At 41.6% G+C, this 13,314-nt stretch overlaps 1 protein-coding gene across 9 annotated transcripts in view; it reads right to left on the bottom strand.

Moving 5' to 3' along the window:
• The window catches only part of LOC106086108 (protein unc-79 homolog), a 68,312-nt gene that overhangs the window by 19,211 nt on the left and 35,787 nt on the right, over positions 1-13,314 (bottom strand). For 4 of the 9 annotated variants that reach the window (XM_059362151.1, XM_059362155.1, XM_059362152.1 and 1 more), the window contains 6 exons: positions 13,033-13,141; positions 12,752-12,969; positions 12,516-12,664; positions 8,335-9,071; positions 4,377-5,141; positions 3,865-3,918 (listed from right to left, as the gene is read on the bottom strand). In XM_059362151.1, coding sequence (XP_059218134.1) covers positions 3,865-3,918; positions 4,377-5,141; positions 8,335-9,071; positions 12,516-12,664; positions 12,752-12,969; positions 13,033-13,141 — 2,032 coding nt within the window. The remainder of the gene's footprint in view (positions 1-3,864; positions 3,919-4,376; positions 5,142-8,334; positions 9,072-12,515; positions 12,665-12,751; positions 12,970-13,032; positions 13,142-13,314) is intronic. The other 5 variants (XM_059362157.1, XM_059362160.1, XM_059362159.1 and 2 more) reach the window with 3 other exon arrangements.

Raw genomic sequence — 13,314 nt, 5'->3', positions numbered from 1 at the left:
TGCCAGGCTTTCGGAGTATATACAAATTCTAGGCACACTGTGAAAAATAGTTGCCAGATGAGGCGCCAGATAGTCTACCTCTTTCTGTAGTACTTCACCATAAATTCCGTAATTATAAACCTTCGCTCAACGTCATTATTCGAAGATTCCAGGGATTAGGCTTAAGCCCTAATAGCTACGGAGGTGTTATCGAGCCGTTATATGTTGTCTGCTATTGAATCCTAGGCTATTGGAGTAGTTAGGCAAGCTGTGGACCTCAGCCACTTTTGGAGACATAACTGTGACTGACATGAAGAGATGCCCCAGATTGTTCAACTTCCAATTGATTGAGCATCCCGAGAATGACAAGGCTAGGAGGAGAGCCATTCGTTGTATCCGTGGTCTCCGAGCCGATAGACATTCATCATAATTTACCATGGACGAAGTTTCGAATAACATCCATGGCGCCAAGTCATCCTAGGTATTGGGCCTTGACGGAATCTTTAGACTGATGAATCTGGATCTACGTGGAGTCGAGTAGCTTACAGCTGTCCTCAACATGACTTTGTACACTTTAAGTACTTGATGAAGGTGGATATAGTGATCCCGCTACTGAAGCCTGAAAAAGGACAAAGGCAAGGAGGAGTCGTATAGAGTGATCTCCCTTCTCTCATCACTTAGGTTAGGTTTTGGTGGCCGTCTGCCATCAGACTCTTTCGTCAATTAGACGCTTTCATCCACTGTGATACCATAGGAACAGAAGAAGGAAGATGCCTTCTAGTTCCTACCGTTGGACCATCCAGATCGCTTTAAATAGACCAATAACTTGCGAATATTCACATCCGCTAAATCAGACAGGTTCTCAAAGAAATTAAAAAATAAGTAAAACTCCTTTTAATTGCTAGTGCGGGACACACACACAGAAGGTGTTCTGTAGTGTCCTCTTCTTTGATGTCCTCACCGCTTCTGCAAAAGCCGTTGCTGGCAACCTTCAGTCTGTCCGCATGTTTTCCTGTCATGACGGACACAATGACTGACACGTCTGTTCTAGCCAATAACAGAAAATCAGTAGACCTTTTCAAGTCTAGATTAGGCTACATAGTTTTGGAATGCTCACAACCCCCTCTTTGTGACCATATATCATTCGTTTTCCTTCGGCCCTGGTCCTTAAAACTTAGCTTACATGTCGCTAGAGGCATACCCACAGATTCTAGTATCCCTGGAATGTGTAGCGTTGTTCTTAGTCTCGCAAGCTCGTCCGCTTTACAATTCCCTGGGATATCTCTGTGAACGGTGAATTTTTAACTGTTCAGTCATCTCGCTGAGAGATCTGCGACAGTCGAGGGCGGTTTTTGTGTTCAGAAATACTTTCTTCAGGGATTTAATGGGTGACTGGGTGTTTGAGAAGATATTTTTGCCAATCGTCTTTATGACATTATATCTTAGCCTTTTCACTACTTCCTTAATTGCAAGGATCTCCGCTTGACACACACTGCAGTGGTCGGGTAACCTTTTCGATATGACCAGAGTAAACCCCAAGGGCTCCTGGCCGTCTAGTTTGGAACCATCCGTATAGAAGTCTATGTAGCTTCTGTTACCAGGGATATCGTAGTCCCAATCGTTTTTTTTTCACAATCAGTAATCCACACTGCCTGGAACATCGGATATTGTATTAAGGATAACACAATGTTCGTAGCCGCCACATGACTAAAGAGAAAGCTCCCTTAACCTCACGGCAGTGGTCGCTGCAATTTGTCCAGCCACAATATCCAGAGGCATTACATTCAGCATTAAATTCAGTGCATCAGATGGAGTCGTCCTCAGTGCGGCTGTGATGCACGAACAATTCATCCTTTGGATCCGCTTAAGTATTGAGCAGTAGGTCTCATCAGCATTCGACACGATCAGCCGAACCGAATTTCCCCCTGCCGCAATCTAAGGAGTTGAGAGAGGAGTCAAGCTCTGTGTGAGCGGGTCATCCGGCATTAGGCCTCCAGCGGGGTAGCAAGCAACTCAGAAGGTACTTCGACAGCAGCAGATGGGGAAGCATATAAGGAGGAATCTTTCACACCCCAAATGTCCATCGTCCAGAGAAAGAATAATTCCACTGCTTTTTCAACTGCCCAACTCGTGCAGAGCAGTCGCCACCGACCTTCCCTTGACATAGGCATGCTGTTTGTATTTAAGCAGTTCGCTGGATGTCCTACTCTTTATCATGGCATCCACAATGCGTTACATGGTTTTGTGTAGAAAGAACGTAAGGCTTATAGGCCTTTGGTGTCGCATAACTTGCCTTGCCGCGGTTGGGTATACCAACCTGGCCTCTTGTAAGGTTTTCGGAGTATCTGAGAGTCCTAGAGTCGTGCATTTTCATCAAAAGCCTCAACATGTTCTCCGTTGCCCCTGCGTTCATTCCCACGTCGTCTACTAATGTTTCAGTTTGGACATGGGTTTTTGAGAGAAACTTTTTGATCTTGGCGGCGTTATAAACGCTATCGGACTGTGCGCGGAAGAGCTTCCAAGAGGTTTTGCCGCGCTGATCATCTAATTATATTCCTTGAGCCGTGTGTAATACAAATCTCAATTAACTTCCGCTTTTTTACGACGTGCTCTGTTAAAAAGTCTGCGGACCTTATTCCCAATATTGCGAATCTCCCCGTTCATCCAGGATTTTTCTTGAGCTGATTTCTTTTCCCGAAGAGAACAACTATCTTCGAAAGATAGTCACTATTGTAGTCGTAATCCTGTTGACGTTGCCTTCAATGTTTTCTATGTGTGGACAATCTATATTATCTTGCCCAAGTCTTCCTCTGAGTAGGCTTCCGAATTTTATACAGCTGGTTTTTATCTAATTCCGGAAGCTTATCGGTGGCCTTTGATCTATCGGTCAAACCCTAATATTTTGATTTTTTGTAGTTTTAATTGGCTATGACAGAACATTTGTCCCATTAAACATACTAAGAATAGCTTTCAAGGCACCACGATCTCCTGCGCTCCATCTTCAATCTCTGGCACCAAGTTTCGAGATGCCTTTCACCACTTGAACTTTCCATCGGGCTTTTGGTCGTCCGGGTTTGGGTGTATCAGTGTGATTACCTTCAAAAGACTTCTTCGCAGGAGCTTCTTCATTCATTCTGACAATATGATCTACCCAACGCAGCTGTAAGGGCGTTAAGGAAACTATAGGACCCCTTCTGTGTACCGTTTTGCTAATTAGAAGGATTTCAAATTTAGGACCTTTTATTATGGGGAAGTTCCAACATCGTGCTGTTGGATCGTGGCTGAGGATACACACACACCGCTCCAAGTTAGTGAGCAATTATGTGCTTCGATGAAAAATTGTGATTTCTTCAAAGATTCTGTCGTGCTGGAACTACACAAAATTTGCACAAATAATCATAAACTGTAAGCATCTCAATGCTTCAAATAAAATCACCACAATATGAAAATACCTTCAAGCTTAGCTGTATATTCATCACAGCTTCGGTGCTTGCGTTAAAAGCCAGACACTATCTTCTTTTCAAGACATTTGAGGAGCGGGAGTTACTTTGGGTGAAATACGATCGGATTCATTCATTCTACAGTTACTTTGCATATCAACAAATTGATAACATTCAACAGGATTGCTTTGCCCGGAGTGAGACAGACAAACAGAGAGGATGAGAGAGAGAGAGAGGGAAACAAATCTAGGATTGAACATGCGACTAACAAAACTTAAATTTATTTTGTTCGATTTTTTCAAAGCTTTTGGTGATTTCAGAGCCATTATCTGTTTGGCGCTCTCAGCACGCTTATCAATCATTCTAAGGTGTTTTTGGTGTGGAAAGGGTGGAAGTAGCAATAAGTTTACAAGAATTAATTAAGAAATAGAAAGCAAAAAGTTACATGTGCCTGGAAAATCCATACAATGGCTGGGCCTGTGAAAATTTAGCCATAAATCTATATTTTGGTTTTTGGTAAGATATCAAATACATATTTACACATTTGGATTTCGATATTTTTGAATAGGTTACAAAATTTGGACCGCAGAGTAATAGAGGATATAGTACACAAGACGTTTGTTGTTTTGGGAGTCGTACGCAGATTTTTTCATATTCATCATATACACCAATTTAGTAAAAAGAAATAAAAAGAAAAAAATTGATGAAAATTATATTATATGAAAAATAAATGTAAATACATATTTATGTATATTATAGCGAGAGAGAGAGTGAGAGAAAGAGAGTGACACCATTACGACAACTATCATATGTATGTATAGAGCAAGAGGAGTAGGAGAGAGAGAGAGAGCAATACGATCGTTGCACGAACTTTCACACAAAGAAAGATACAGAGAAAGAAAGAGAGAGAGCGAGAGAACTAGACAGCTTAAGAGAGAGCATGCATCTACAACCTACCTTGGGATGCCTGTGTGCAACCGACATCACAAGTACAACTCAATGGCATAGCTGAAGCTGAAGGAGTGGGACTGGGTGCCGGTGCTGCAGGTGGGGGTGGGGCTGGCAATAGATTCGGTGCCGAGGGATGTTTCTGGAAATGGGAGTGATAGGAATGTGTAGGATACGGATATTGATGGGATTGGGTGGTGGGCTGGGATTTTGTATGTTGCTTATGATGGTGATCAGCTTCTTGTAACGTTGGCATTGGACTATGAATTAGCGTTTGACTAGGCGCTACACAATGCACTAAATACTGATGACTTTGACTATGAGTCGAGGTTAAAGTTGATGTTGACGCTACTGGTGCAATGCTACTACTATTTGGATGGGAACTGGACGAAAACAGAAAATGTTGTGAGGTGCCCGTTGGGCCGGTGTATGAGGTGGTGGGACCAGTGGTGGGATGGTGATGGTGAACCATAACCGGTGGATGGTGTATGGGACAGGGTGGGTGATGGTGAGAGGATGTGGTGGGGGGTTGCGGTGGCTGTGAATGAGCTTGTGATTGTGACGACGTTACAGGGTGAGTGTTTATATGAGAACTGTAAGCCGAACGATGTGTTAATGTATTGCTAGTTGCTGTTGGATTATAACTATAACTAGGACATGTTTGGCTAGCTCCACTACCAGAGCCTAAAAACTGACCCAAACCGAAGCGTGATGTTTTCCGTTTCAATATGGGAGCCGATATTTGCCGGCTGTAGATTTTTTCTTTTTCGGGTACTGTAAGAGAAGAGAGAATGTGTTAAAAATATGTGTAAAAAAATTATATAAAGCCAGAGAACAAAGCTGGGACGAAGTTTTTAGTAATGAACATTTGACCAGAAAAGAAATCTATTGGTAAAAGCCCATTATTTCCATTTTTATACCCTCCATCATAGGATGGGTTATATGGATCCCCAACAAAGTATATATATTCATGATAAATTTTGCATGAATACTTGCTATTAGTAAAGGTTGGTTGGGATTGTAAATGGGCTATATCGTCCTAGTTTTGATACCAATGCCATATAAACCGATCCTGGAACTTCATTTCTCGAGCTTGTAGAGGGCGCAATTCTTATCCGATTTGGCTGAATTTTTGTACAACTTATTCTATGAACTGAAACATACGTGCCAATGTGCCACATACATATGGTCTGAATCGGTCCAAAGCCTCCTGGTGTAGCTCCCATGTAAACCGATCTCCCGATTTCACTTCTTTAGGCCACTACAGAGCGCAATTCTTATCCGATTTGGTTGAAATTTTGCACTTAGCAATAGCTTAGCAATTCTCTTCCATTTCTATCGGGGCTTTGGTCGTCCCGGTTTGCATGTACCACAGTGTTTTCATTCCAAGACTTCTTCGCCTTCGACTTCGTTTCTCCAGCAGGATATTAAAGATATCGCACGATAAGCTGAGACTTCGTTTCTTATTGAATGGTTTGGAGCGATTCTTACCCATTCTTACCGAGGAACGTGTGTCAGCAAGTGTCATCCTGCAGAGTCCTATTAATTTTTCAGAGATACCTAAATCAGCCATGACATAAAATAGCTTTAAATGAAGTGGTTTGTCGACCGCGGCTTTTTAGTCAACGAAAATATAGTAAATGTTGATTTGTCCTTCTCGGTTCTTTTCCAGGACTTTGCGCAATTATTTCATTGACTTTAGATTTTAATCTTTCACACAGTATGCTCGAGAGTATCTTATATGCGATGGGGATGAGACTTGTTCGTTTGTAGTTGGTCACGTTCCGTTTTGTATGATTTCTTGTGTACGGGACATAGTATGCTGAGGTTCCAATCATCGGGTATGCGTTCTTCTAGCCAGATCGCGTGGGCGAGCTGCTGCATACGCTTTGTCAGCGTGTAGCCTCCGGCCTTAAATGTTTCAGCGGACGATCCATCGACTCCTGCTGCGTTGTTATTCTTCAGTTGTGTCACTGCTATTTAGACCTCATACTGACTAGGAGAAAAACATTCTTTGCCATCACATGGGATTGGTTCTGCAGTATCCTCTTGCTACTTGGACATCATTCTGCCTAGGATGTTTGGATTCTATACCATCATCATGGATTGGTTCTGCGGTATCCTCTTCGCCGCCATCGTCCGACACTAGCAGCTGGGTAAAATATTCTTCCCACATCCTCAGCACACTATCTGTATCAGTTACCAGATTTCTTTCCCTGTCTCTGTGCCTGCTCAAAAATTTCAGGCAAATCGGATAAGAATTGCGCGCTTTAAGAACTCAAGAAGCCAAGATCGGTTTATATGGCAGCTATATCAAAACGTGGATCGATTTGGCCGTTCATTTACAATCCCAACTAACCTACAATAATAAGATATATTTGTGCAAAATTTCGACCATCTTGCTTTACTCCTTCGAAAGTTAGGACAGACGGACGGACATGGCTTGAGATCAAGAATATATATACTTTATGCGGTCTTACACAAATATTTCGAGGAGTTACAAACTGAATGGCGAAATTAGTATACCCCCATCCTATGGTGAAGCATTTTGTTCATCTGTGAACTGTAGCTTTGTTCACAATGGAACAAACTTGGACTACTTCTTACATGAAATGATTAACCATTTAGACCAGCGATGGACCGAAGGGCTTAGATTTGTATGTAGGTTCACAATTATGTGCAATGGTGTGCGTTATTACCCAACGCTGATTTAGACCCATAAATGTGGAGGTCCGTGTGTGTGTTTCGTTCAGCTGCATTGGACCAGAAGAGAAATCTATCGGTCAAAAATTCATTACTTCTTTTGCACGTACACAGTTATGTGAATTTGTGTGTATGGCCCTGAATTAGGCCATTATTTGTGTCATTACTTCTTGTATACAAATATGTGCATTTGTGTGTGTGGCCCTGAATTAGGAACAAATTTACCCTACAAACATTTTTCATAATTTTGGAAGAACTTTCGTCCCCGCATTGAACAAAACAATCTTCTGAAAGATTTTACCGCAATTGTTCCTCCGCATGAGTCCCAAAACACTCTTCTACGATATCAATGGGCAATTCATAGTGTGTGCGAAAGTTTTAGCTACTCTTCATTACGATTCTCTTACAACCCATTGCGTTATAATCTACCGTATATATCGTGACACACTTTTCTAGGTTATCATTAGGTAATCCATTGGGCGTGTGGAAGTTTTAGCGACTCTTCGCGACGATTATTACGCAACCCATTGCGTTATACTTGTCCAGAAGATATGTTTATTAACAACCTGAGTTAATTTTTCGCAATTGCTTTTATTTTCAAGCTTGGTGCGTTTAGGATTTGTATTGAATTATGTTATTCGATGTTTGGTGTAGGCACCACCAAACAGAATTCTCACTTGGCTTAGATGACGATTGGTACTTATATGACGAATATAACGAGCAATACAAACACTTGTTTTAAGTTTTAGTGGTTGTAACGTTTTTGATGAACAACTAAGCTTGATGTGTCATTTTGGACCTTCTAAGCGAATAACGCCCAACCCTTTTAGAGCAATTTTTAATAAATATTCCAAAACACTTATTTGTTACTCGCCCAGGCGAGTAATGCCCAACTCTTCTAGAAGAGTGTTTTATTAATCTCTCAAAACACTCATTTGTTACTCGCCCACACGATTTTTGCGCGACTCTAAAATCGTTCAAGACTTTTCTGACTTACTCTTAAGCAACTCATATGGAAAATTCGCGGAACACTTTTACAGAAGTTTCGTCTTGATGACACAACTCCCCAAGACGAGGGAATCGTCTACGACTCTTAGCACGTCCGCGATCGTAACCTTCTTCTATACGATTGTTTGGCTATCAAAAATGTCTGCAGGGTAGAGATCTGAGTTTTTGTGGGAGTAGTGGTTCAGCTGCTGAATTAAGCCCAAATCATCTGAAGTTCCTTCGCTTTGTTCTCTACTGCATTCAATCTCATACATACCAAATTTGGAATCTTGTCTCGGTATCATACTAGCCGGTGCTGACATCGTCCTTTTGTAAGGCCATTTTGTGCCAAATGAAGCACTCAAAGTCTTGGCCATTCCTCCTGTGGCCGCATCGTTTTGGCTTAGAGCCTCTCGTGCCTTTAATATTTTCGATGACAGTGCTTCACTGCCATTTTCTGAATTTCGTAAATCACGCAAGTAAGAAATATCTCCACATTTCTCCAGGGTTATTTGTGCCTCCACAAAGAGGGTATCGAAACGATTCAAAAAGAATTCCCAAGTTAAAACTCTACGATCCGATAGGGAGTTGTGCAACTGATAGAGCGACTGCAAAACCACCGGACGATCGACTATGAACAGGTCAAATTGTGATTCCAAGCAGAAGAGGAGTGACCGAATTGCTGTATCATGTATGGTTCCGATGTAGAGCGTAGCTCTCTGGGCTACATAGACATTAATGTCATCCATGCTGGCGATAAGATGACAAAATGCCGTAGCCAAGGCTGTCTGGAGGCCAACCTCAGTGCGTAGTGGTGTCGAATCCATAAAACGTGTAATTACAGTGACTCGTTCGACTGCTGTGAATCTAACACGCCAATCGGTGTCGTGAAATGCTTCCTGTACCACACGCCAGAAGACATCAGAGCCCAGGGGCAATGTGATGCAGTGCAATAGAAGTGGTACACCAACTTGGCAAATGTGTGAATGTTCGGCATTGGAAAGTTCCCAAAGGCTGAAAATGGAAAAAAGGGTTGAGAGAATATTAAGTAAAAAGGAGGGCAATCAGAAATGTTGGCATAATAAGATATGGCAAATAAGGAAAAACGTAACTTATGAAACTAAAAGCTTTTCTTCTAATTTGTTCATCAGAAATTATGTTAACAGTTTTGTCTTAGCCTCTATCAGTTACAAAGTACTCTATCACTTAAACTGAAAGAGCCAATTAGAACCATAATATGACTGGTAATAGAAAGTATTACCACTATAACTATTACCGACTAGATGACCACGTTGGCGTTAGGCCGTAGGGAAAAGGTTACCTGAGTGTCACACTGGGGTGGGGTGAGTTGTCCCACAAATAGTTTGTCCGGAATGTTGATATCAGATTACCGACTAGATGACCACGTGGGCGTTAGGCCGTAGCGAAAAGGTTACCTGAGTGTCACACTGGGGTGGGGTGAGTTGTCCCACAAATAGTTTGTCCGGAATGTTGATATCAAATACCTTCCATTCGAGCCCCATATTCCAATAGTCTGCAAACATGTCCGGTTTAGGGATGTGGCGGCCACTCAGTGACTTGGCCTCTAATTTGAGCCCCATATTGCAATGGTCAGCAAAAACGCCCTTTTTGAGTTTTGTCATGAGGGTGGGGTGGCGCCAAGGAACTTTTCCCGAATATTGGGGGGAAAGGGGGGTTTGGCTAAGGGGTGGACACCAGAAGCTTGGTCCCACATTTGGAAGTCAGATCCGTATTCTATTCTTAAATATCTTTCATTTGAGTCCCATCTTGCCATGGTCGGAAAAATGTGTCCGATTTAAGGTTTGTCTTGGGGGTGGGGTAGCGCCTAGGAACTTTTCCCGAATATTGGGGGGAAAGGGGGGGTTTGGCTAAGGGGTGGACACCAGAAACTTGGTCCCATATTTGGAAGTCCGATTCGTATTCTACTCGTAAATATCTTTCATTTGAGTCTCATCTTGCCATGGTCGGTAAATATGTCCGATTTAGGGGTGTCTTGGGGTTTGGGTGGTCCCCCAAATACCTGGTCTGAAAATTGGACATCAGATATGTTTTCTAATCTTAAATACCTTTAATTTGAGTCCCATATTGTCGTGATTGGTACATATATTTGGTAGGTTTTGTGGGTCGGGCGTCCCTCCTAGGTACCCCATCTGGAATTTGGATACCTATTTGGATAAGAGATCACACAAAATTTCGCTAAAATCGCACCATCCATCTCCGAGATCTGGGGTTTCTGAAAATTGGGGCAAGTGGGAGGGTCAAACTTAGGGGAGTGGTATTGAAGGCAATTAAAGATTTTGTCAGTAGCACGGAATTCCTAACTTTAAATTTTCTTTTTAGAGGTTACTTTATAGTTTTCAGTGCGCACAACAAGCCGATTACTGGCTTAGGTGTATGTCCATAGTGGCATGGGGCGGATTAATATCTGCACCCTCTTTTCAAACTAACCTAACCTAACCATATCTAAAAATCTGTTCTGAACGATATACGACACGGATGTCGAAAAGCCTAACATAAGTCACTGTGTCAAGTTTCAATAAAATCGGATTATAAATGCGCCTTTTATGGGGCTAAGGCCTTAAATCGAGATATCGTTCTATATGGCAGCTATATCCATATCTAGACCGATTAGGGCCAAATTCCAGAAAAATGTCGAAGAGCCTAACACAACTCACTGTCCTACATTTTGGCTAAATCTGACAATAAATGCGCCTTATATAGCCACAAAACATTAAATCGAGAGATCGGTCTATATGGCAGCTATATCCAAATCTGGATCGATCTGGGCCAAATTGAAGACGGATGTTGAAGGGCCCAAAATAACTCACTGTCCTAAATTTCGGGGACATCGGAGAATAAATGCGCCTTTTATGGTCCCAAAACGTTAAATCGAGAGATCGGTCTATATGGCAGCTATATGCAAATCTTGATCGATCTAGGCCAAATTGCAGGAATATGTCGAGGGGATCAACTTAACTCACTGTCCCAAATTTCGGGGACATCGGACAATAAATGTGTCTTTTATGGGCCCAAAACCTTAAATAGAGAGTTCGGTCTATATGGCAGCTATATGCAAATATTGATCGATCTAGGCCAAATTGCAGAAGTATGTTGAGAGGCTTAACGTAACTCACTGTCCCAAATTTCGGCGACATTAGACCATAAATGCGCCTTTTATGGGCCCGAAACCTTAAATCAGGAGATCGGTCTATATGGCAGCTATATGCAAATCTTGATCGATCTAAGCCAAATTGCAGAAGTATGTCGAGAGGCTTAACGTAACTCACTGTCCCAAATTTTGGGCGACATTGGACATTTTATGCGCTCAAAACCTTAAATCGAGTGATCGGTCTATATCCAAATCTGGACCGATCTGTGCCATAATGCAGAAGTATGTCGAGAGGCTTAACGTAACTCACTGTCCGAAATTTCCGCGTCATTAGACAATAGGCGCCTTTTATGGGCTCAAAACCTTAAATCGAGCGATCGGTCTATATGACAGCTATATCCAAATCTTGACCGATCTGGACCAAATTGAAGAAAGATGTCGAGGGACCTAACACAACTCACTGTCCCAAATTTCAGCAAAATCGGTTAATAAATGTGACTTTTATGGGCCTAACACTCTTAATCGACAGATCGGTCTATATGACAGCTATATCCAAATCTGGACCGATTTGGGACAAATTGAAGAAAGATGTCGAAGGGCCTAACACAACTCATTGTCTCAAGCTTCAGCAAAATCGGATAATAAATGTGGCTTTTATGGGCCTAAGACCCTAAATCGGCGGATCGGTCTATATGACAGCTATATCCAAATCTGGACCGATTTGAGCCAAATTAAAGAAAGATGTGGAAGGGCCTAACACAACTCCCTGTCCCAAATTTCAGCATAATCGGATAATGAATGTGGCTTTTATGGGCCTAAGACCCTAAATTGTCGGATCGATCTATATAACAGCTATATCCAAATCTGGACCGATTTGGGTCAAATTGAAGGAAGATGTCGAATGGCCTAACACAACTCACTGTTCCGAATTTTAGCAACCTAAGACCCTAAATCGGTGGATCGGTCTATATGGGGGCTATATTAAGATATAGTCCTATATAGCCCATCTTCGACCTGCTTATGGACAAAAAAAGAATCTGTGCAAAGTTTCTGCTCAATGTCTCTATTTTTAAAGACTGTAGCGTGATTTCAACAGACAGGCGGACAGACGGACGGACGTGTCTAGATCGTTTTGGATTTATTCGCTGATCAAGAATATTTATACTTTATAGGGTCGGCAATGGATATTTCGATGTGTTGCAAACGGAATGACAAAATGAATATCCTTCCCAATTCTTCGGTGGTGGGTATAAAAATTGAGGGTAGGGGTTTCAAAAAAATACTTTTTGTTTTTTGGGACACTCTAATGTATATAAATATAACCTTACTTTTTAATAAGTAAATTTTCTTGACACCATATGAAGAATCCACGATGTTCTCGTGCAGCTTTGGCCAATGCATCACCATGCAAAGACATAACGTTAAGACATTGCAGGACGTAGTAGAGAATTTCAGGTTTCTTGATTGTGGGAATTTCCTAGAATACAAAGACATAGTTAGCCGAATATCCAAATTGGGATTTATGTTGAAAAACCACTGCTAGCTAGTCTTTTGAAAATCTTACCGTCAACAGTTGATGTATGTACTGCAAAGTTTGAGGCAATGCATCCAAGGTAAATTTAAATTTGCCCACTGTGGTATGCCAAAAATCTTCGCCATCCTCGTCTTCTTCTTCTTCATCGGATAGACTGCCATTCTCCAGGCCACAAGCTCCGCCAGTGCTTCCATTGCCATTATCACCTCCCAAAACTGAAGCCTTTGTAACACTTACATTAGCGCTTCCTAGAATCAAATGGATTCAATGGCTACATTAATTTTCCCTTTTAACAATTTTGTCATACTAACCAACATCAGCATCGGATAGTGTTATAGATCTAGCTATAGCACGATCTGGGGGTAATATCGAAGCTAGATCTAATTGTTCCGAAACTGTTTCTACAGTGGCCGTCATTATCTAGGATTCGAGTTGCAAAATGATAAGAATGTAAAATTGAAATTAAATTTTTTAATGTTTACTCCCTTTTCGTCTCAAGAACTTTAACTTAAAAATTTGTAGTTTATTACACTGAAACATTTATATATACAAAAGAGTTATATGGACATTTAGAATATAGGTAATTGGCATTA

Source organism: Stomoxys calcitrans, chromosome 2 (genome assembly GCF_963082655.1).
Source record: "Stomoxys calcitrans chromosome 2, idStoCalc2.1, whole genome shotgun sequence".
Taxonomy (NCBI): Eukaryota; Metazoa; Arthropoda; class Insecta; order Diptera; family Muscidae; genus Stomoxys; species Stomoxys calcitrans.
Note: the sequence above shows the minus strand (reverse complement) of the source record. Positions and strands in the feature narration are given on the sequence as shown.